At 49.1% G+C, this 22463-nt stretch overlaps 7 protein-coding genes across 7 annotated transcripts; 2 read left to right on the top strand and 5 right to left on the bottom strand.

Moving 5' to 3' along the window:
- Positions 1-127: 127 nt before the first annotated feature.
- On the top strand, positions 128-5059 carry F4807DRAFT_433263 (ARM repeat-containing protein). Its single transcript, XM_047998660.1, has 7 exons — positions 128-774; positions 858-1077; positions 1246-3634; positions 3687-3817; positions 3873-3954; positions 4013-4090; positions 4193-5059. Exons 1-7 carry the CDS (start codon positions 592-594, stop codon positions 4401-4403), a joined length of 3294 nt encoding a protein of 1097 aa, XP_047852281.1. The 5' UTR covers positions 128-591; the 3' UTR covers positions 4404-5059.
- F4807DRAFT_433260 (uncharacterized protein) lies at positions 5049-9042 on the bottom strand. Its single transcript, XM_047998659.1, has 5 exons — positions 8519-9042; positions 8322-8424; positions 7422-8262; positions 6808-7367; positions 5049-6420 (listed from the first exon to the last, which is right to left on the bottom strand). The coding sequence occupies exons 1-5, from the start codon at positions 8860-8862 to the stop codon at positions 5374-5376; spliced, it is 2895 nt and encodes a 964-aa protein (XP_047852280.1). The 5' UTR covers positions 8863-9042; the 3' UTR covers positions 5049-5373.
- A 190-nt stretch (positions 9043-9232) lies between these two features.
- Positions 9233-11182, bottom strand: F4807DRAFT_452613 (putative pantothenate transporter; the record flags this gene model as incomplete). Its single annotated transcript, XM_048000353.1, has 6 exons — positions 9233-9270; positions 9444-9707; positions 9795-10270; positions 10442-10852; positions 10914-11108; positions 11145-11182. The coding sequence occupies 6 exons, from the start codon at positions 11180-11182 to the stop codon at positions 9233-9235; spliced, it is 1422 nt and encodes a 473-aa protein (XP_047852279.1).
- Positions 11183-12036: 854 nt separating this feature from the next.
- Positions 12037-13782, top strand: F4807DRAFT_165917 (OTU-domain-containing protein). The gene is made up of 2 exons (XM_047993392.1): positions 12037-12062; positions 12121-13782. The coding sequence occupies exon 2, from the start codon at positions 12681-12683 to the stop codon at positions 13743-13745; it is 1065 nt and encodes a 354-aa protein (XP_047852278.1). The 5' UTR covers positions 12037-12062; positions 12121-12680; the 3' UTR covers positions 13746-13782.
- A 455-nt stretch (positions 13783-14237) lies between these two features.
- On the bottom strand, positions 14238-17009 carry F4807DRAFT_165887 (inheritance of peroxisomes protein 1-domain-containing protein). Its single transcript, XM_047993390.1, has 2 exons — positions 16308-17009; positions 14238-16246 (listed from the first exon to the last, which is right to left on the bottom strand). The coding sequence occupies exons 1-2, from the start codon at positions 16621-16623 to the stop codon at positions 14460-14462; spliced, it is 2103 nt and encodes a 700-aa protein (XP_047852277.1). The 5' UTR covers positions 16624-17009; the 3' UTR covers positions 14238-14459.
- Positions 17010-17705: 696 nt separating this feature from the next.
- Positions 17706-19750, bottom strand: F4807DRAFT_165911 (formamidase). The gene is made up of 7 exons (XM_047993391.1): positions 19488-19750; positions 19417-19435; positions 19295-19352; positions 19077-19239; positions 18492-18951; positions 18184-18426; positions 17706-18128 (listed from the first exon to the last, which is right to left on the bottom strand). The coding sequence occupies exons 1-7, from the start codon at positions 19560-19562 to the stop codon at positions 17803-17805; spliced, it is 1344 nt and encodes a 447-aa protein (XP_047852276.1). The 5' UTR covers positions 19563-19750; the 3' UTR covers positions 17706-17802.
- F4807DRAFT_433230 (transmembrane protein UsgS) lies at positions 19709-21910 on the bottom strand. The gene is made up of 4 exons (XM_047998658.1): positions 21622-21910; positions 21405-21511; positions 21167-21339; positions 19709-21107 (listed from the first exon to the last, which is right to left on the bottom strand). Exons 1-4 carry the CDS (start codon positions 21866-21868, stop codon positions 20345-20347), a joined length of 1290 nt encoding a protein of 429 aa, XP_047852275.1. The 5' UTR covers positions 21869-21910; the 3' UTR covers positions 19709-20344.
- Between the last annotated feature and the right edge of the window lie 553 nt (positions 21911-22463).

Below are 22463 nucleotides of genomic sequence, written 5' to 3'. Positions count from 1 at the left end.
ATTTATGCGACTAAATAGAGTAGTTAGTCGGGAATTTTATGAAATTGGTGGGATTTCTTGCTAAAGAGAAAAGAAAAAAAAAGATAGAGAAATCTCCCCTCTTTCGCGACCCCTCGCTACGTCTGATTGATGCCAAAGAAAAAAAAAAAATAACAACAACATAGTGCAACAACAACAATTATAACCGCTACTACCACCGCCATCACCACACAGACCGAGTGCTCTTTTAATGTGTGGCAATTTGGATTTATTCTAGGATCTTTTCGCAAGAGTTTAATCGAACTAGAATTTCGAGCATAAAACGGAAGACGCAGGAATTTAATATTTCGAAATTACTGCGTTGATATCAACATTTGATCGTCTTTCCCTACTCGTTAATTCGCACAATCCACAGCCGGCCACCGCGCGCCTTAGCCCTGCGGGGCACAACATCACGAAGTAGAGACACAACTTTTGAATCCTTGTCAAATTTGTTCTCTACCAGCCGATACTAGAATACCATTTCTCCTGTTCTCCCCCCCTCGACAATTTACGCCCGTCCGCGTCCGCATCCGCCTCCGCCTCCGTAATCGAGTTCAGCTACTAGCAACCATGTCGGTACTTCCGGCCGAGACGCACGCAGAGCTGACACAGCTTCTGCAAGCCCTGCAATCTCCAGACAATTCCATACGATCTCAGGCCGAGGGTCATTTGCAAAGTAACTGGACCGCTACTCGACCTGATGTCCTGTTGATGGGCTTAGCCGAGCAGATAGCTGCTCCAAACGAGACATCAGTACGCATAACCTTTTCTTTGTAGTTATCCGCCCATTGTTTGGAACCTACAGGCACTGATCAGTTCGCCTACCTCTCGTGTAGCTTCGTTCATTCGCCGCCGTTATATTTCGTCGAATAGCCTCCAAGTCGCGCAAAAACGAAAAGGGAGAGAGCACCGAGATATTTGTCTCCTTACCCCATGCGCAGGCATCCATCATCCGCCAGAAACTCCTTGAGACCCTAGCCAACGAGAGGGATCGCCTCGTTAGGAATAAGATAAGCGATGCTGTCGCCGACGTTGCAAGACAGTATTCAGAAACAAGTTAGTTCACCGCCTCGTCACCTTTCTCTTTTTCTTCCCACCCATGCCCTCGATCACGTTTTGTTACATCTACAATACCATCCACTATGCCTTCGGGACGAATAACCAAGAGGCGCTATTGCAGCAGGGTATACATGCCTACGAAAGTGCCTGCTAACGACATCCTAGATCAGCAATGGCCCGAGATTCTAGCTGTTCTGTTCAACCTGAGCGTAGCACCGGATGTAGGCCAGAGAGAGACGGCTTATCGTGTGTTTGCGACGACACCCGGAATCATTGAAAAGCAGCACGAGTCTGCCGTTCTTGAGGCTTTCAACAGAGGCTTCAAGGATGATTCGGTGGCTGTTCGATTAGCTGCCATGGAGGCCTTCGCTTCCTTCTTCCGAAGTCTCCCTAAAAAGGCGCTGCCGAAGTATTTCTCGCTACTTCCCGACGTCCTTAACATCCTACCTCCTATCAAGGATTCGCATGATTCCGAGGATCTCAGCAAGGCCCTCGTGGCGCTAATAGAATTGGCGGAGACATCGCCCAAGATGTTTAGGCCTTTATTCCATAATCTGGTCATGTTCAGCGTCGGCGTCATCCAGGACAAAGAGTTGAACGACCTCTGTCGTCAGAATGCGCTCGAGCTGATGGCTACATTCGCTGACTATGCGCCATCGATGTGCCGCAAGGATCCTTCGTACACGAACGACATGATTACCCAGTGCCTCAGCCTGATGACGGATATAGGAGAAGACGATGACGATGCCGCCGAATGGTTATCATCCGACGACTTTGATCAGGAAGAGAGCGACCTTAACCATGTCGCCGGAGAACAATGTATGGACCGATTGGCTAACAAACTTGGCGGCGAGACTATTCTCGCCCCCACATTTCACTGGCTTCCTAGAATGATGACTTCTATGGCGTGGAAAGATCGGCATGCGGCACTCATGGCCATCTCGGCCATCTCTGAAGGCTGCCGTGATCTCATGGTCAAGGAGCTCAGTCAGGTCCTTGAACTTGTTGTTCCCGCTCTGAAGGATCCCCATCCGCGGGTGCGCTGGGCCGGATGCCAAGCTCTCGGCCAAATGAGTACGGATTTTGCGCCTACGATGCAGAAGGAGTACTATGATACCGTTCTGAAGACCATTATCCCTGTACTCGACTCGCCCGAGGGTCGTGTTAAGGCACACGCCGCCGCGGCCCTGGTTAATTTCTGCGAGGAGGCGGAGAAGAGCATTCTCGAACCCTACCTCGACGACCTCCTGTCTCACCTCTTCCAACTACTTCAAAATGAGAAGCGCTACGTCCAGGAACAAGCCCTGTCCACCATCGCTACTATTGCTGATGCGGCTGAGGCTGCCTTTTCCAAGTATTACGACACGCTCATGCCTTTGCTCGTTAATGTCCTACGGCAAGAGACCGAAAAGGAGTACCGATTACTCCGCGCAAAGGCTATGGAATGTGCTACTCTGATAGCATTGGCGGTTGGCAAGGAACGTCTTGGAAATGATGCGATGACTTTGGTCGATCTCCTCGCCCACATCCAAAACAACATTACCGACGCCGATGACCCGCAGTCGCAGTATCTCATGCACTGCTGGGGCCGAATGTGCAGAGTCATGGGTTCCGAATTTTTGCGTTTCTTGCCAAATGTCATGCCTCCGCTGGTGGAATTGGCTAGCGCTAAGGCTGACATACAATTGCTCGACACGGACGATGAGATCGAACAGTTCCAGCAAGAGGACGGGTGGGAACTAGTTCCCTTGAAGGGCAAGATGATTGGCATCAGAACTAGCACGATGGACGACAAGCATATGGCGATCGAGCTACTCGTCGTTTACGCGCAAACCCTGGAAGGCCATTTCGCCCCGTATGTTGCTGATACCATGGAGAAGATTGCTCTCCCGGGTCTAGCATTCTTCTTCCACGACCCGGTTAGATTTATTTCCGCGAAACTTGTCCCGCAGCTCCTCAGCTCGTATAAGAAAGCTTACGGGCCGGAGTCCAACGAGCTCCGAGGCCTGTGGGCTGGAACTGTAGACAAGTTACTGGAAGTTTTAACCGCAGAGCCCGCCATCGACGCTTTGGCCGAGATGTACCAATGCTTCTACGAGTCTGTCGAGGTAGTCGGAAAAAACTGCCTTACCCAGCAGCATATGGGAAAGTTCATAGATGGTGTCCATTCAGCTATTGAAGACTATAAGGACCGCGTTGCGCGCCGCGAGGAGGACAAGGAAGGGGCAGCCGCTGAAGACGCCGAGGATGAAGCTGAGGAGCTACTGCTTGCGATCGAGGATGACCAAACCCTGCTCTCCGACATGAACAAAGCTTTCCATTCCATCTTTAAGAATCACGGCGACGTCTTCCTTCAGCCGTGGGAACGTCTCATGGGAACATACCAAAGCTTCCTCGCTTCAACAGATCCGACCCAGCGCCAGTGGGGATTGTGCATCATGGATGATGTCCTTGAATATTGTGGGCCACAGAGTGTCCGCTATGCCCAAGCTATAAGTACTGCTCTTTTAGAAGGTTGCAAGGATCCTTCAGCTGCTATTCGGCAGGCTGCCGCGTAGGTGATACCATACAACCAAAATGAGTGCAAACGCTGACATTTCTGATAGGTACGGCATTGGTGTTGCCGCACATCGTGGCGGAGCCCCTTGGTCTCAGTTCCTGGCGACCTCTATACCTTATTTGTTCCAGGCGACACAAATACCGGACGCTCGGGGTGAAGAGGCCGTTTACGCTACTGGTCAGTCGCATCGTCAAACTCAAAGCACGTTCTAGTATCGCTAACGTACGGATAGAAAACGCTTGCGCAGCTATCGCCAAGATCCTTCATTTTAATAAACAAAGCCTACAAGATCCGCAAGCTATCGCGACACAATGGTGCGTGTTTTGAAACAGTCCCACACCAAGTACCAGCACTAATCAGTTCACCATATAGGATCAATACCCTGCCAGTAACCAATGACGAAGAGGCGGCGCCATACGCTTACGGATACCTCGTGGAATTGATTGAACAGTAAGTCTGATACTTGTTTCCGTGCCACATGAGAGGATAACTTCCTATGCCCCTCGTCTGCGCGGTGTATAGCAAAATCCAAATTGCTAATCTTGCATATAGACAAAACCCTGCGGTAACTAGCCAGGTAGATAAAGTATTTGTCTACGTCGGACAAGCTCTCGAGGCTGAAATGCTCCATGGCCAACTTGGCGCACGTGTTGCCCGAGCGATTCAGATTCTGCTTCAGTCGGCGAATGTTGACCCAACCCTACTGTTGCAGCAGCACTTTTCACAGGAAGGACAGGCAATCATCCGCCGCCACTTCTCTTAGGCGCCTTGACGCGCGATGCTTTGGGTTGCGAGCCTGTCTGTTCTGAGACAAGAAAGAATTGCGTTTGATCTATGAAGAGCTTCCCGCAGGACTAGCTGCAGGGAATGATAACTGGGAGAAAGGGAAAATGGTAAAATTCACCACGATACCACTTATTATGCCGAGCTCGGATCACTACCGAAACAATGTTTGGCCATTTTGATCTCCATCGTGGTGAATTACTAGAGGGTGGAGAGCGGATGATTCGGTGGCTTAGTCGCATGGCAGCACACTATCTTGCCCTTGCGACCTACCCGAATCGAGCTTGATTCTTACGTGGGATCTGGCACAACTGGGCCGACAAAGGAACTTGCATCTCGACTTGGTACGTAGCAATATAGACCCGGTTAAAGAATACTATGTAGTGAAGAGGATGTTTTCGCTAGTGACCGTGGTGCTCAGTAGGCCTAATCGCATATAATTTTATGTGTTAAACACCAGGTGAATTCATCACTGACGCTGTTAATGTGTAGCATTATATGTGTAAAAGCTGGTATGGTTGTGGGTATGACTACCGAGGGTAACTTGGTCGTTCCAAGAGGTCATATAGTACTACTTCTAGAGTTGAAGATGAGAAGATCACGCAGTTTCATGGGCTACGATCTGTAGAAATGGTCATTACTTATTCCTTTCATTTTTTTGGCTCATCTTCGCATCGAGAGCCGGTATCATTGTGATGTTACACACAGTAGAATACATTACAAGAACTCCTACACTCGGGGTTTTTTTTCCGACCCAGCAAAAACAAGTACCCGTCATGGCTGAGGACCCCAACTTGGCCAGTAAAATGGTATCCTTTGCAACTCCTGCGAGGCCAGCCTACCCATTGTTCCCTCCACAAACGCCGTGCAAAGAATTCATCCGATATTAGAGTCCACGGCAGTTATGGGACTTACTTCTCATCCCCTTCGCGCTTCTTCTTTTCGGCTTCCTATGCCGCAGATGTCTTGGCAACGGCGTCGATGTCCTTATCACGACAGCTCCAGCCATCATATGCCGCCTTCAGCATCTCATTCCCCTTGTTCATGTCGTTGACCCAGCCTACAAACATGTCGCTGGCAATGTCGATCATTTGCAGTCGCTCCTTCTCAGCAGCAGCCTTCTCCATCTCTTGACGTTTCATTTCTTCCTCCTTTCGCAGCTCATCTCTCGCCTTGCGCTTCGCCCGACGATCCTCAACTTCGCGCGCGCGGTCGGCAAGATAACGGACGCTATGGCCGAGAGTAGCGCTTTCAGCCGAAAGGCCGCGGTGCGGTCGGTCTAACGGTGGTTGAGTGAAGAAGAGCACTCGTCCAGCCTCGTCACGCTGGAACTGTTCTCGAACCTCGGCAGGAATCTTGTCGTTCAAGGCGTCGTCCAAATGGTACACCTCAACCGGGCGAGGTGGGTTATAGGCATTAGCTTGAGCATGTCCACTTGGGCCAGGGGTGGCTGCCATGGCAGGACGAGCAGGCGACGGCGCAAGGCGATGCGACGGGTCGTAGCTGGGCATGGGAGAATTCATTTGATGAGGTGGGGCGTGGTGAGGCTGATGAGGTATGGGGATCGGTGTAGTGCTGTATTGAGGCGGAAATCCGTTGTAAGCAGGAGGCTGATGTGGTTGATGAGCCTGGAAATGCGGAGTTTGGGGCATTTGGGGTGTACTGTGACCGTGAGCGGCATGATGGGCGCCTTGAACTCCTTGAACCGGAAAGTTGTGATGGGCTGAGGCGCCAGCATGATTGCCATACGGTGGGACAGGGACCGGAGTAGGGCTGGGACGCGGCACGAAGGGATGCGGCGATGCATACGCGCCGGCATGTCCAGGTGTGGGCGTGGGCGTTGCCGGGATAGTTGAAAAATGGGGAGTATTACCCATCATAATGTCGCCCTGACTATCAACGGGGCGAGCTGACTGCATCAATGAAGGACGTCGGATTGGATCGATGATTGGGAGAGCAGGAGGAGGGGATGGTGTAGGCTCCGGTGGTGGAGATTCCTATAGAAAGAATTCGTGTCAGCACGAATGAGAAATTAAATTAATCTTATGTGACGCGCTTCAGTGAGACAGTGGGAAAGATGAAAAGGATTAACATCCATCCAATACAACATGTATAAGGTTTTTTTTTTTTTTTTTCCTTCCCTTTTTGCAAGGGAAAATCTTACAATGCAATCGATAAGAATGAAGAAGGGATAGGAAAAGATAGAAGAGGGGCGGGCAGATGAGATTCACTTCTCTTTTTCCCCTTTCCTTCTTTTGATTCTTATTTTTTTTTTCTTTAATCCCGTGCTTATCAGGAGGTATGAAGGGGATGAAGATGCGAAGTGGCAGGTGACGAGGCTTAGGCAGGCAGGCAATCAAACGAAAGAAACAGGGAGAACTCACATTCGGCTCCCTCTCCCGACAATGTACGGCTCCAATGAGGGGGGGTGCATTTGGAGCTCCCCAGGTCGGCTTAGGTAGAGCATCCGTCGGCTTCGCATCATCTCGAAGCAGATGCTTGATGGGACTAGGCACCTTTCTCAGTTTGCGAGGAACCTCGAACAAATCCATCTCGTAGTCCTTCTCGCGAACCTCATCGGGCACACAGCTCGCCCACGTCTTGATCTTGTTGAGCTTGTGCTTCTCTTCGTTGTATCGAGCCTCGCAGACATACACCTCTTTGTCCTTGGGGAATCCTCGAGGTCTGCCTTTGTTATATCGAGTTACGAACATGACGAAGCATCGATCCACAACTTCGTCGATACGGTGGTCTCGGTATTGACCAGTCTTGACCACCTCGTTCTCCAAGAAATGCTTCTCAAAACGATGGACAGTCTGCTCTGGACGGTAGTACCAACACGCATTCACCCACTTTTGTCCCGACTTGTCTTCCCAAGTCCGGTAGATCTGCGCGACGATAGGCTTTGTCAAATCATTGGGGTTGGTGATGTGAACCCAGTCGCCTAAGCAGAGTCAGTACCTCTATGCGACACGCCGAGGAACTACAGACAACTTACCAACTCTCCAGACCTCTCCCTTGTGGACAATCTCGGGAAGTGGTCGTCTACCGTCTTCATCTTCGAAGTCATTGTCAGGCTTCGCCTTCTCTTGCGCAGCAAGTATGTGAGCTTGACGTTGCAACTCAACTGCGTCATTGTAGAGCTGGCTGTCCTCTTCGTTATACTGCTTGGCATTCTCAAACATCAAATCAAGGTCTCTGAGTGCTTGATCCACATTCTGATACTTCTTTCTCTTCGCCTTTCGCTTGATTAAATCCATGGCAATAGGATTCTTGATAGCAGCAAAGTAGTCTGGCGTCGCCTGCTTGTCTGGGAGTCTCTCGAATGGAACGATCAACAGCTCTCCGTTTGGATGCTTGAACTTTCGAAGGCCCTTCAACAAGGCATGGATGCGGGCCTCGAGCGGAGTGAAAACCTTAGGCGGTCGGCCTCGCTTCTTGTGTGAATCATCATCTCTCATATCAGATTTCCGACCCGAGGCCGAAGAGCGACGACCACCTCGTCTACCTCGTCGGCGGACGCCATCATCATCGGAATCGTCATCTTCGTCGTCGTCTTCATCATCCTCGTCCTCTTCTTCTTCCTCTTCCGGGTCTGGAGGCGGAGAATCTTCCGTTTCTGGGATCTCGCCTAAGTCGGGAAGCACGGCCTCCTCGGGCTTGATGGTTCCGTCGTCGACTAACTTCTGAAGCTCCTCCTTAAATATCTCTCGTAGACGAACAGCGCATTGGAATACCTCGGAGGACGGGCGGTTATAAACCATGGCATTGTGGGAGATCAAAGCGACATCCCTGACGAACTCAGAGAAAGCAGTATACTGCTTCTTGAGCTTCTTGGTCTATTGCCAGATTATTAGGATATAATATAATGTCCGTGGAAGAAGGTGGATAGACTCACGCGAATGGTGCTGAAAGCGATAGGCTCTTTTATCACTTCATGGTATTCGGGTAGGTGTCGTCGATTGGGGATGCGCTGGAAGGGTAGGGCAACCTGGTAGCCGCTGTCGCATTGATGTTAGCTAAAAATGTAGTTATGCAGTCGGCCGTTACGACAGTAAAAAATAAAATAAAATTGATAGATAATTGAGAACTCACCCGTCCTCTTTATATGTAGAGAGGTAGTTCGCTGTATTCTCAATTACGGTCAACATATTGTGGTCGAGTCGACCTAGAGTTCGTTCTTCTTCCGGTTCACCATCGGCATCTGCGTCGCCTTCCGCGTCTGCCTCTCCGTCCGCGTTGACATTGGTCCCTAGGACTGGGCGAGAGCCGTCTGCACTGCTGCTGGCACCACTTGCATCTGCATCGTTTCTGGAAGTGTTGATATCCTGCACGCGGTCCTTGTTGTCATCTTCATTGTCGTTGCCGGTGGGTTTAGCCTCTATAGACTCGCGAACCTCGGCCGCGTTTTCGGCTGGCTTGTCGGCTTCGTCAGCCATGATGGAAGGTTCGAAATTAGAAGAAGGAAATGATGTTGGCTGTAACTATTGATAGTCGAGCTTCAGACTGGATATTGGAGTCCGCGCTCGAATGGAGGGCGAACAATGGCGTGAAAAGCTCGACGTTCTCAGGACGGACAACAGCACTTCGAGCAGTTCTTGTTGGTGTTAGTGGTTAGGTTACTTAGCGGACTTGCAACATTGAGACGGTGCTAACGTGCGCAGTGCAGCAGCTAAGATTAAAGAAGTTTATCCACCGTTATTCCGGAACCAATCAGAAGTCATGGGACGGTGGTAGTATACGTACCTATGTACCTAAGTAGTAGTGGTATATGTACGTACCTGGTAATTACTGGAGATAAACTGATACCTAAGTAACACAGCCCAAAAGTGGCTTGTTTTGTGTGGCTAGAGATTTTATGGCACAATTATCGTGATAGACATATTGACAGCATATGTATATAATGTAAATAGGTAGGTATCTTAAGAAAATCACATCATAAGCCAGTTTGCAGCGTCTTTTCCAACCGAGAATCCTCAGTGACTACTCCAAACTCCAAACTCCGGTGAGTGGTCCACACCTTGAGCTTGGCCCTCTCTTTGACGGTCCCTATGGCTCAAAAATACGATAGCAAGGATCGTGCCTAACTGTCCTATAGTCGTTACAAGAACACTAACAAATCCACCACGGAAATTGGGAGCATGACTAGCTGGAAACTGGACAATTTGTGTGCCCGCTGTGATTGCTTGGCCGATGGCATTCATACTCGCAGTCACCACCGCTCGCTCTTCCGCATCTCTTGCTATTACCACCGATGCCCAGCCCATCGTCAATGGCGAGCAGGCTAGGAAGGAATCAGTATATAATACTGTGCTATCGAATACGCGAAGAAAAAGTGTGTGAGAAAGCGATGTGCTGTATGTTGACTTACCAGCTTCAAATCCAGTCAGGATGAACCCAGCTAGACGACCGCTCTCGCCAACATCCCAAGCTACGAGCAGTATCATGCCCACAAGAACGGGGAAAGTCACGACAACGGCTGGAGTCCAAAATCGACCCGTTCTGTCTGCAATAACACCACAGAACAAGGCGACTACAATACTCACTGCCGTGACTATGGTAGGTATCGTGTTGACTTGGACAACCGAGTATATATTGCTCTTCGCCTTTAAATAGAGTGAGAATGGCGTGCTACCAGGTAAGAAGTTTTGATCCATCAATGTCCATTGAAGAACAAAGAGGTACCAATGCCAACGAGAAAACACACGTCTAAATATGTCGAGGGATAATTGTAATTGCGGCGGTGCGACAAGCCCATGGAGTCGTTTACGCGCAAGGACGCACTCCCCTTCCGTGATAAATCGTGGCTTCTTCCTAGACGGCACATCGGGAAAGACGACGAAACCACTAAACCGAGTTAATATCAAAATTCTACGGAAAAGGTCAGAATAGGGGCAACTTGCAATGCTGCTATAACAAGGGTGATGGCGGCATCAACAATGAAAAGCCATCTATCTAAAATGTTAGTACTCTCTCCTCTTGTCCCTTAATGGGATTATCTCGTCGTGAAAGTCCTACCTCCAACCCGCCAACCCATGCACTTGATTCAAATTTGTATAAGCTGCGGCTTGGAGATATCCGGCAAACATAGTTCCAAGGGGGCTCGCAATGAAAAAGAGAGCAACACGACGGCCGATCTCCCCTGGCTTATACCAGGATCCAATGATGTAAATCGTTCCGGTGAAGGAGCAGCACTCGAATAGGCCAGTGAAGAAGCGCATCGCATACACCGTCTCGACATTCCTAGCCCAAGCTAGGACAAAGGTAGAAAGCCCCCATCCAATCTCCAGAGCCGGGAGGACTCGGTTAGCGGGATAATGTGTTAAGAAATAGCAAGCCGGAATCATGAAGATGCAGTAAGACGCCCAAAAGGTTGCGGTGATGTAGTTCAACTGGTCGCCGTACAGCCCTAATTCTTCTTTCATGCCGCTGACAGTAGTAATACATTCTTAGCAATTTGGTTTCATGGCAACACACGTTGAGCACATACCTGACGTATGCATTGGTAATTGACTGCTGGTCAAGATATTTGGTAAAAAAAGACAGGCAGCCAAAAATCAAAATACTCAGGTCGAGTTTCAAGATCAGTCGCCTCTCCTCACATGGCATATCTTTCGGATACCATCCGACAAAAGCCATGAATCTAATCCAGGCGTGCCCAATACCAGAGACGTTGGCATGGTGGCTATCATGCTGGAGGAGATTGTGTTGTGCTGGTGACATTGCAGCCGTCTTCCGAGTTTCCTCGTCTCTTGCCATTTCCAAACTCACGCCTAGGCAGATAACATAACATGAAAGGTATAAGACACGGTCTTGAGTCTTTACTTCACAATATGCCAGTCCATGAGAATATAGCGATGGCACATACACATATACTGAAGTATAAGTCTAGAACGATAATAGGATTGCAATTAGTGCCTTCGTCAGCTTCTCCTATGATGGCATAGTCCCTGATCTCGCTCAGCGTGGGAATATCGCAGGGTCCAAAATAAACTTCCATGTTCTTTAGTTACTCGAGAAGACTAGATCTCTGCTTAAATATTAGCTGTCTATGTACTTGGTAGATAACCAACTTTCTTCAGCAAGAGTACCGATTCCCCTCTTCCGGACTTACCTAGTGGGTTGCGTCAGTGACACTCAGTATTGCGTGACTTGAACAATCATTGAGTTTACGATATCGCCAGGGGCAAGTGCTCACTGCTTGCCAGTTGATTACTACCACACGATATACCGATACACGAGCTTATTCGTAAATTGGATGTTTCGTCTTCTCATATATCAACAAATAGACACTGACCTTCTTGCCTGCCTAATAAATTTTGTATTAAGAACACTTAAAAATAAAAGATTTAATGATTTGATTAAATTGAGTTTTCTATTCTTTATGAATTATATTTCTATTCAACACCATGTATTCAAATATCACCAACTCACGCTTCTTTGATTCAGGGTCTTTTCAATAGTGAAATAACTCTCTTCGCGAGCAGCGTCAGCCATGTTTGTCTTAGCCGTAGAACTGCTTGAAGAGTGGTGTTTGTCTTGGCAATTAAGTACGTATTTACCTACATATGGAGGAGGTACTCTACATATCTGTACATAGTCACATTGAAGTGGATAAGATTCACACTAATTCACCGAGGTAAGTTGCAATCTTGTTACATACCTATGCTCTCGAGTCGCATACGATATTCAACTAGACCCCGGCTATAACTCCAAAGAGAACCGGATCTAAAGTCTTTCGTCGACTCCGGATACGTAATGGAGGGGTTTTTTGATCAGCTCCTCTCTCCCACATAACACTACCACATCCACCACATCCACAACATACGTCCACCACACATACACGGCATACGCTACCTTCTGTCTACCTTAGTATATGTCGGCAGTACCTGCGGTTGGCTTGATGATCTTGCATTGCGTGTAAATAGAGCGGGTCTCGAAGGGTTTCGGTCGCGAAGAGAGCGTTGCTTTTGAAATTGAAATCGAAATCGGTTTGGCCGTCCGAGCTACCAAGCTACCACTAACACCAGAATACTAGGTAATAAAATAATCTTGTTGAACAAGTCCAGATTCTCTATCTTGTCTTTTGTAAACCGAGTTCGAGTTCCATCCCGAGTCTCACCCCCATTCACTCGCCTACCCATCACTCCGTCACCCATTCATACCCGTACACGTACAAATACATATCTACATATACATCAACCCTACCACCTCCTTCCTTTCCTTCCGTTTCTATACTCATCTACTCCTCCAAACCATGAAGATCCGATACAGGGCCCCCTCTGGGCCAGGTGCTCTAGAGCTTGACGATGATGCCACCGTGAACCAGCTTCTTGAAGCTCTCAAGTCTAGTACTGGGCTGGACGATTTGACGGTCAAGTATGGCTGGCCGCCAAAGGCACTGAGCACGGATGAGGGTGGCGTCTCCCTGCAGTCGCTGGGCCTCCACCGCGAGATGCTCACTATCGCACCTCTGGAAAAAGCCTCCACGGTAGCTAAGGAGGAGCCTCAAGCTATTATCCCTGATTTGGATTCATCTGAAGGCAAAGGCCGAGGCGTCAAGGACCAGCAAATCAGCGTCTTCATGCCCGAGAGTAATTCTACCCTAGGTAGGCAGCCCGATTTGTTAAAATATCTGCGCATTTTTAGTAAAGCGATCCAAACTGACGTCGTGCGTTTACCCGTAGTCCTTCGAGTTATGCCCGATGACAACAGCTGTCTATTCACAGCCGTCGGTGGCGCTTTGCGTGGTTATGGCTCCGATCCCGATAAGTTCTTCGATGCCGTCGCGCTTCGCCGTATTGTTGTCGACCACATCCGCGCCAACCCGGAGAAGTATAATGCCGTCATCCTTGGCAAGAGCCCGGAAGCGTACTGTAACAACATGCTGCGGCCCGACGTGTGGGGAGGCGACATTGAGCTCTCTATCATGTCCGAGGTCTTCCAGCTCGAGATTTCCGTCGTCGACGTCAAGACGGGAAACGTATACCGAATCGGCCAGGGGAACGACTACGAGATGCGTTGCGTCATCGTGTACTCCAACATCCACTACGATCGCGTCGCCGAGATCTTTGTCGAGGGCCAGGGGTCCATGGAATTCGACGTCGCGCGCTGGGCTGTGGACGGCAGCGAGCACATCATCAAGCACGCCCAGGAAATGTGCAAGAAGCTTAAGGAAGAGTACCACTATTACACCGACACCTCTGATTTTGTCGTTACGTGCAACGAGTGCGGCTGGTTGGGACAGGGCCAGAAAGCCCTCGCCGAGCATGCGATCCAGACCGGTCATACGGACATTAGCGAGATCAAGGATAACTCGTAGTCAGTCCGTCATAGGTGCCTGTCCTTTGCATGCCCTGGTCACACGCCTACTAGACGTCGTCGATGCTATGTGCTTATGTGCGTTGAGATTGCTGGCGGAGTGGCGACATGGCGCAGTTGGATCCGGATAAAACCCGCGCGGTGGCGGAGACGGATACCCCTATGCGAGAGGAGAAGTAATAGAGGTATGGCCCCGTGGCTATGGCCTCTGAGGAAGGTCTGATGGTTTTGACCATACGTACATATCGGTTTGCGGTCTTGGTATTTTTCATCTTGGCCCTGTAATTATTAATGGGATGGACTGGCTCCCCAGCCCGCCCAATACTTTAACGTGAAGTGCTCACTTAAAACATAACGGCGTACCTAACCTAGGTCGCTTATGCGTGCAGGCTTATCATTATATTGTATACGCCGTCAGGCTCTATTCTACGTAGAGAGGAGTGGCTTTCCCGATATAATACCAACATCAACATGAATACCATTAGGTTAGTCGATTAGAACTAGAAGACAAATGCCGCCTTCCAAATGAGATGTCCTCCTTTGTCCAATCCCAACTCTGAAAAGGAACATGTCAACAATGGTCGTGATTTCGCCGTATCCCGTATCCCTAACTCCAACCTCCTTCCCATGCAATAGAACATGCCAACCCATATCATTAGACCCACCCCATTATAGTACAAATTTCATGCCAGTTAAGGTATCGTTAATCAACGCGTTAATCAACTTCCCAGCTACGATTATCCTTGGCCCTCGCTGAATCGCGCCGGCTACTGTTGGCCGTTTGCGGTATGCTACTGCTGCTACTCTGCTTGCTCTTCGCCATAGCATAATCTTCATCGTCACTCCAGTCGCTAAACTCTCCATCGGAATAATCCCACTGGACCGGAATCCTCTCACCACCCTCACCGAAGCCAAAAACTAGGCCGCGCCACTCACCCGAAGCGATTTTCGCAGCAACCTTCAGCATCAAGTTTACGAGGTGGGTTGGCGGCGCTAGCAGCATTTCAACAGTCTTCTGTATGATGGCGCCTGGTAGTCTACGGACGACATCCATGCGGCTGCGAGAAGTTTGCCTTTGAGGCGGCGAGAAGAAATTGACGGCGGATGGCAGCGGCGAGAGAGCCGGTCGGCTGAAAGACAAACTATTAATTCGTGGCCGCGGCCGCAGCTGAACTTCTTGCGTTTCCTCCAAAGCAGACGTATGCGATGCGTCTGAGGACCCATCGACGGATATTGTGCTTGCAAGCTTGTCGGCGCTTTCCGGAGGGCAACGCGACAGAGGGGAAGTTATCTCGTCCGCCTGGTCTGTAAGCCCTGCGGAACTTGGGACGAATGTCCTATCTGTATCCGGCGTACGCATAAACACCCGATTGTCCCTTCCTTGTGACGACGGACGAGGGATAACAATATTCTCGTGAGGATGGGGAAACTGAGATCTAGACGGTGTGACCGGGCGTGATGATGGAGGCGACGGGGGTAGTGGGGCGATCGGCGAGTGCCACGACTGTGTACTATGAAATGAGTCTGTAGACCCGACAGGTGAACTCTCATCCGATGCCAAACGTCGAGGTTGAGGCTGAGGTGGAGGTGGAGGAGGTGGCGGCGCACGGGACGAGGTCGCCTTCGATACCTGCGTCGGCTTGGAGGGGGGCGATGTCACTACAGTCAACTGCGGAGGGGCAGTAAAGGCGCGACCAGCCAACATCCGACTCATTCGTTTCCTAGTAAGGTTCATAGGAGCTACGCGACCGGACCCTTCGAAGGAAGAAGGTTCATCGATGGCTTCTTCCTCTTTGCTAGAATCAACGATCACCTCTTCCCTGCCTACACTAACATCATCCGGTAACTCTTCTGCGATGCGTTGCGGTCTCGGCGCAGTAGCAACATTCGGGGCCGTACGTAGATCCTTGAAGGCGTCGGCGGATGCCGCATCAGCCCTCCGCCATTCATTCAAATTGTTATAGTAACGAGCGCTATAGTCTTTTCCATCCTTAACTTCTGGTTCTTCCGGCTGCTCGCTCTGCCACTTTCTGAACCGTGATTCTTCCAACTCATTAAGGGACCCAACGTCGATCCTGAAAGAAGCAATCTGGTCGGCTAAAAGGTTGGCTCGTTGATCACCGAAGCCTTTGGGCGAGGGCGACACTATAGGTAAAAATGGGTCCGATATTAAGTTCTTGCCGTCGGGCGTCCAAGCTTTCTTTTTGACCTCTAGCTCCTCTGGTAGCTCTACCGTGAAACTTCTCTGGAAGGGACATGCTGTCTTCTCGAATAGCAGAGCTTTATCGAGAATATCTCTTAGTAGCAAAGCACGTTCTTGGTCGTCGGGATCGGAGACTGGAAGCTCGATTCTCCAGTATTGTGGTCGCCGTATTTGTAGGACGAATCTACTATTCTCCTCATCGATACACCAACACTGGCTTTTTGGTAAGATAGGTTGCAGGGCCGAGCCGCAACTAAGAAAAGCGACGGATCCCGGGGCACGATAAATGCGGAACGGGCCTTTTCAGGTTAGTCCGAGGTTAAGCAGAAGGTTTCTTGGGTCCAACAAGTTTTAACGTACCAACGGCGATCGTCCTCTCGAGACGCGACGAAGCTGGCAGCGTGCCCGGTCTGTCCACGTCGGTAGAGGATTTTCGCGGACCGAAGGAGGCACGCTGGGTAGATGTAAAGGCAATGATTTTGACGGAAGGATGGCTATACAGAGTCTCGACTAGGTCTTCGGAGCGTGACGATGAAGTGGACGTAGACGTAGATGAAGATGAAGGTAAAGTGGAATTTGGAGCGGGAGGCGGGCATTCGACAGGTGCCGTTACGACCCGACGAGGCCGCGACACGTCTGATCTGCCGGATAATAGTTTAGGATTATCATCAGCCATGGTTGGCGCATTCCCAATTAGAAGCAAGCCGTTTTCTCGTCTGATGGAAATAAACTCCCGGTAAGGGTTGGCTTGCTGAAGACGCCTAGGACATGACTAAAGATCGCGATGTGCTAGTAAAGAGAAAATAGCTGAGAAGAAAAGAAAAAAAAAGATTCCACACGTCTTCGGGAAATAATAATAGTTCGAACAGGTTAGCTGGTCGAAGTTCGCGGGTTCGTTTACACCAGCTCTAGATGTCTCTCAAACGCTTCCAAGGTTAAGGAACAAGTAAGTAAATACAGAGGGTAGAAAGGTTAGCTATAAACGAGACTAAGGTATGTCAGAGCTGCATTCGGGGAACTAGGATTGACGAAGGTTTGCGAATGCACGAAAGGGATCGTACCTAGGAAACCACCTGGACCACCTAAACCCCTCTGACCCCCTAAACCTACTGGATCTATCCCTGGAAGAGCGCCACAAATATAACGGCATGTACCGGTTAGAGGCTGGTGCGGTGGGGTAATTACTTGGCACGCAAGTAGACAAGAAGCAGCCAAGTAGTCCAAGCTCTTTCCCGAGGACTCCACCTAGGTAAACTTAATTGATCCACAAGATACCTGATTGGTTGATAATTCTATATTGCGTAGAGAATCCATGCATGTACGCAGTACGTGACGATCGGTGTTTAGCGCTATCTCTCTCGACCGCGGCGCGATATTACCTATTCCTCGTCCGGATTGGTTGACGAAATCGAAATCTGCGACGTAGACCACATTCCCCCCAGGTGGAGAAAGCATGACTATGATACCTGCTAGCATATGATTTCTATACCATTTTACTCGATAATCATACCATCAACCTACGGACCTGTTAAAGTGGCCAGAGTGATGAGATATACCTACGTAGTCAATACGCCAATGAAACAGCCCTCCAGTACAAGTTCGATAACGCCGAAACCGATAGGTTGGCTCCTGGCAAATTGTCTAATAGGTCTTTCAGAATGAAAGCTAATATGCCATGAGTCTGAATAATGCAATAGCAAGCATTATCCCATGATAGGTGTTCACCCATGGTAGTTTGGCGGCATCTTCACGTGGCTTCCGAACGTCTTTTTCTTCCTTTTTTTTCTTCTTCGTCTAATGGCTTGAAAATATCAACGACGACTAAAGGGGCTGAACAAACTCGACAGATTCATGATCACGATACTGCCTCCTTCAACTTTTCAGCTACAGACGCCTTATATGTCAAGCCTCCGCCGAAGCTATGCTCGCTGTTCTTGCCCCCTGATGTAACTTCACCCTTAGTTACACCAGTCTCGAAAGCACAGGTCCCCATGTCCAATGCCTTCGCCGGCCCGGATGGCAAGATGTCGAAATCGAAAATATCAGCGGGCAAACCAAGGGTCGTGCATGCATTCGGAATGTCGACGATACCTGCCACGTGACCTTGAACGGGTGCTGACGATAACAGAAGGTAGATCTGGTAGTCATTGTACCCGAAGCGGCGAAGATATTCGATACATCCTATTTCTATTAGTCGGTTGCGGATAGGAATTACTAGAATTCTCATTGCACTTACGCAAGATGGTCTGTCTGTAAGCAACCGCCACGTCCATATAATGCTGCTTCCCATGCTCATCTACAGAGAAACCCTCGAAATAGATACAGCGACCCGGACCGAACTGGGGCTCGACAGGGCCGGGGAGGTAAATAGGCGATTTCAGACCCAAATCTGCCATGCCGTTCTTCATCACCTTGAAGTTAATCGTGATGATACCCGCCATCTCTATCGCCCCGCAGAACGAGATCTCGCCGTCGCCCTCTGTTGCGGGTTAGTACTCTACGTTTGTCTCGAGGGGTACGATAGAAAAAGGGGAGGCGGCTCACGCGAGAAGTGTAGATCTCCGACGCTGAACTTGGCGCCTGGGACATGAACCGGCAGGTAAACTTTTGAACCTCTGCTCAGGTTCTTGATATCGCAATTTCCTCCGTGTTCTGGTCGGCCAGGAACAGTCCTAGCTCCTTCTAAACCGACCTTCTCTTTGAGTGCTGTATCGGATGCACCGGCGTGGATGCCCTTCGACTCCGGCGGCAAAGCGACTTGCCTCTCAAGCTTGTTGGCCGAAATCAGCTCAGCCTCGCGCTTATTCCAGGTCGCCAAAACCTCGGTCGATGGTGCACATCCCAGAATGCCCGGGTGGATTAAGCCGGCAAATTTGACATGTGGGATATGTCGTGAGGTGGCAAAGATACCCTCGAAATCCCAAATAGCCTTGGCAGCAGATGGATAGATTTCGTCAAGGAATCCCCCGCCATTTTCCTTGTGGAAAACGCCTGTGAACCCCCACTAGAATGATAGCAGTCAGTAAATCCTTCTTGAGGAAAGAGTCCCGGGAGTTTCAAGTATTCACTCCTAAGACAAGTCGATATAGATAATAATAATAAGAAGAAGAAGAACTCGATATTACGCACTGGCTGATCTTGGAACGGCTGTACGTCCATTATCTCAACCAAGAGGATATCTCCTGGCTGGGCACCTTCGATCTCGAAAGGACCGGTGAGGTAATGGATCCTAGTCAGATCAACATTGCGAATATCGTCTGCGCTATCGTTGTTTCCTATTTGACCCCCGGTCCTGTAGGGAATATTAGATTTCATGAGAGTCATGTTTGGTAGGGATATAAACTTACCAGTCGAGACATTCAATCTTGACTGTCTCGCCATCCTTAATAGATCCAGCAAACGGAACTGTAGCCACGTCAATACGTAATCCTATTTCCTTTAAACAGCCGGGCATGCTTTGGATCCATACTGTCGGGATGCCATCTATTCTAGTATAAATCAGCTTGCGAAACGGCCAGTTATCTTACCAGCGTCACCTACATGGAGATTGGCCTGCTCATATGCCGGCTTGTCGAAGCTAACCTTTCCAACAGTGCGAATTTCTGTCTTGCCCATTATGATATTCGAACGTATATATTATGCAGTAGTTATCGTATAATCTCACTGAAAGATAGATCGAATTGGCATCGATATTGTTTAGCCAAAAGATTGTATGTTCAACTTTGCTATGGGTAACAAAGTCAGGCAACGTTGTCCCACTGAGGCTCTCTGTTATCAGGCTTTATATAAGGTATACCTATACATATATACCTAGGTAAGTATATATTCCTCCTGCAACGACAAAAAGCTACATAGATACCCCGCATCGCACGAGCGGAGAGGCGCCAATCGCAATGCCTAAGACATCGTGATATCTCGAACACCTACGTGCATAGCAGCCTGCACCATGTCCGTGACGTCGGAAATATGCTAGTTAGAATCCTGCATGCACTGGTATGTTCGTAGTTATACATAGCGTGTACTAGCATACCAATCAACTGTCCTCACCCCCACACGAGGATTCTTCTCCTTATCACATCTATCGAGACCGAGGAAATACAGCAGCGGGCATGTTATGCACCAAGCTGATAAGGCGAGCTCCAATTTGGGACTAAAGACAGAACGTAGCGTATCTCGGCAACTCGGGATTCTCACGTCAAACCCACTTGAGATATATATAGTTAAGATAACGATGAACATCAAGAGGATACCGTATGCTAATTCTTGCTGCTAGAGTCTCTGACACACTTCGATGATAAACATATCCGGGCCTGCAACAACCTAGTTCAGCTTGGTTAGGCAAAAGGTAAATAGCCCTTGCGATCGAAGAATCGACGTGTGATATTAACCATATTACGTCACAGGCCCTTTCTGCCTCCTTGATTAGTAGCTTCGTCATACGATGGAGGTTGACTATCATGGTCAGCGTCCAGATTCGCGAGCGGAAGGTTGAGAAATTCGTGCTTGTTCCTCCAGACCTGTTGGCTTGCCGCGAACCGTTCCACCTCAGAACGGGGCGCTTGCGGTGAGGGAGGCGGGTCCGTAATTTTAGTGATGAGGTAGGCAGTTGACGCTTCAGCAATGCCATAAATGAGCACGCCGAGCAATGGGACCCGTAGTAGTGTATAAAACCCGATACCGAAACCGAAAAGGAGACCCTCGCGACTACGGAACCATGTTCGTTTCTGATCCTTAGAAAAATGGACGCGGGCGAAGTAAGGCTCGAGCAGTTCACGCACCAAGCTGCGAGATGCGAAGTATGTCTGGAGAAATATGATGAGGTATCGCTTCGGCAGGAATACCCCGGTGCTGAATATGACAGCGGCCGGCCCCAAGCCTACTGCCTTGCGGAACGTATAGAAACTAGCAGCGGGGAGTACCAAGCGTCCGATGTACGGAACATATGATAAGGCGAATACGGCCAAGGAGATTAGGGCCTTTCGGGCGAACCGCCACATGAACATGGTAACAGCCTCGGCAGTGCTCGTAGTGTTCGTACTCCCGTCCCTTTTTTTATATCCGCTCAGGTTTGGGTAATACATATCCCGAAGTGTATCGGGGTTCTCGTTTTTATGTTTCTGGACATAAGTCATGTCAACCCACCGCAACGAGTCCATGAACCTGCCGGCTGAGTGTTAACGATTGTGAAACGGGGTGTCACGGAATGAAGGTAGACGCACAAGTTGTCGAGCGTTGGGGTGATATATCTCATAAGCGTCATCAAGAATAGAGGTATTTGGAGAACATGGTTGGCGATCAGGTCCAGGCCATTTACCAGCGTATCGTCCCAGGTAGTCTTGTCAAGGTCAAATATCAAAGACAGGGCGCCGAGGAGAACTTTGATTCCAATGATCTAGTTGTCGAGGGTTTCCTCCGTGAGTTGGCCTGTTAGGGCATATTCAGCGTTGGGCTTCTTACAGGTATGGCAATAGCTATGCGAATAGCGATTCCAGCAGCAACGGCTATGGCGGCTTGCTTGTAATGGTCATTTGTGAAAATGCCAGGGTTCTGCATTGCTCTGTGGGCTACCAACACAGGAGGAGACGAGATATTAGCCATCATCGCAGAGAGATATCGAGTCTTAGGTTCAGGTGTAGGGACATAGACATAGACATAGACACAGACATAGACATACCACCGACGAGAGTCAACTGAATGCCACGTATAATGGCATTTAGGTCAAAATTCGAATTGTCGAAAGCCTTTTGAAGGTTTTCCTTAACTAGCTCCTCTAATTGAGGCATCGTCTGTTCGGACATGGTTGTTGAAATAAGCATACAGGTGCGGGAGGTAGAAAAGAAGTCCTCTCGCAAAGTTGTCTTTTGTCGTCTTACACCTAGGAGTAAGAGTTGTCTGGGTAGGTACGTAGCTAATGAATTCATGACGACATGCCTACAAGGTTATACCGGCCTATTGTTCCTCTTATCGATAGGACATTCCCCGGTATTTTCATCTAAACCAGAAATTCAGCCACACTGGATCGAAGTTTATCTCTCCTAATTTTCTAGTACATAACTTGGACGAATACGTCAATATACGCCAAATACGCCGTATGCTAGGTCGGTAACCAGGCGGTCTTAAATTAGATCGTACTTCTTGAATAAATCGTGCAGGTGTCGTATCTCGCGATTGGTTCCAATCGTTGACAGGCCTTTAATAGTACAACTGTATTAGGTAGGTATAGAACTGTACTGCCATGGTCATTTTAGGCTCACAACGGCGAAAATGATTGTAATAGCTGATCTAGGTCCATATACGATTCCTGCGTGCCCTTTGTCTTAGAGCTCCAGAGCACATCATACCTAGCCGGAGATTTATGTCGAGTTAGAGTAAGTTAGCCGGCCCTTCGTGAGGCGGCTGTGTACTCCAAAGTTGTCATTATGTCACGTCCATAGTATAATAGTATACGCCGTATTTCACCATGTAATGCAATTGGTTGAAGTCCGTCCATACGTCTTAATATCTACTAGAGCAGCT

This window comes from Annulohypoxylon truncatum (genome assembly GCF_022578515.1).
Source record: "Annulohypoxylon truncatum strain CBS 140777 unplaced genomic scaffold F4807scaffold_25, whole genome shotgun sequence".
NCBI classification, from domain to species: Eukaryota; Fungi; Ascomycota; class Sordariomycetes; order Xylariales; family Hypoxylaceae; genus Annulohypoxylon; species Annulohypoxylon truncatum.
This window is presented reverse-complemented; position numbering and strand designations above follow the sequence as displayed.

Coding starts and splice junctions, on each gene's coding strand:
- F4807DRAFT_433263 (XM_047998660.1), top strand. CDS start 592: ATGTCGGTACTTCCGGCCGAGACGCACGCAGAGCTGACACAGCTTCTG. Junction 3,635..3,686: donor GCTATTCGGCAGGCTGCCGC/GTAGGTGATACC, acceptor CATTTCTGATAG/GTACGGCATTGGTGTTGCCG. Junction 4,091..4,192: donor CTCGTGGAATTGATTGAACA/GTAAGTCTGATA, acceptor TCTTGCATATAG/ACAAAACCCTGCGGTAACTA.
- F4807DRAFT_165917 (XM_047993392.1), top strand. CDS start 12,681: ATGAAGATCCGATACAGGGCCCCCTCTGGGCCAGGTGCTCTAGAGCTT.
- F4807DRAFT_165887 (XM_047993390.1), bottom strand. CDS start 16,623: ATGGCTGATGATAATCCTAAACTATTATCCGGCAGATCAGACGTGTCG. Junction 16,247..16,307: donor CGAGAGGACGATCGCCGTTG/GTACGTTAAAAC, acceptor TAACCTGAAAAG/GCCCGTTCCGCATTTATCGT.
- F4807DRAFT_165911 (XM_047993391.1), bottom strand. CDS start 19,562: ATGGGCAAGACAGAAATTCGCACTGTTGGAAAGGTTAGCTTCGACAAG. Junction 19,240..19,294: donor AAGATTGAATGTCTCGACTG/GTAAGTTTATAT, acceptor TATTCCCTACAG/GACCGGGGGTCAAATAGGAA. Junction 18,427..18,491: donor CGGAGATCTACACTTCTCGC/GTGAGCCGCCTC, acceptor AACCCGCAACAG/AGGGCGACGGCGAGATCTCG.
- F4807DRAFT_433260 (XM_047998659.1), bottom strand. CDS start 8,862: ATGGCTGACGAAGCCGACAAGCCAGCCGAAAACGCGGCCGAGGTTCGC. Junction 8,263..8,321: donor TCGCTTTCAGCACCATTCGC/GTGAGTCTATCC, acceptor ATCTGGCAATAG/ACCAAGAAGCTCAAGAAGCA. Junction 7,368..7,421: donor GGGAGAGGTCTGGAGAGTTG/GTAAGTTGTCTG, acceptor GACTCTGCTTAG/GCGACTGGGTTCACATCACC.
- F4807DRAFT_433230 (XM_047998658.1), bottom strand. CDS start 21,868: ATGAATTCATTAGCTACGTACCTACCCAGACAACTCTTACTCCTAGGT. Junction 21,512..21,621: donor TCAGTTGACTCTCGTCGGTG/GTATGTCTATGT, acceptor CTGTGTTGGTAG/CCCACAGAGCAATGCAGAAC. Junction 21,108..21,166: donor ACCCCAACGCTCGACAACTT/GTGCGTCTACCT, acceptor CTCAGCCGGCAG/GTTCATGGACTCGTTGCGGT.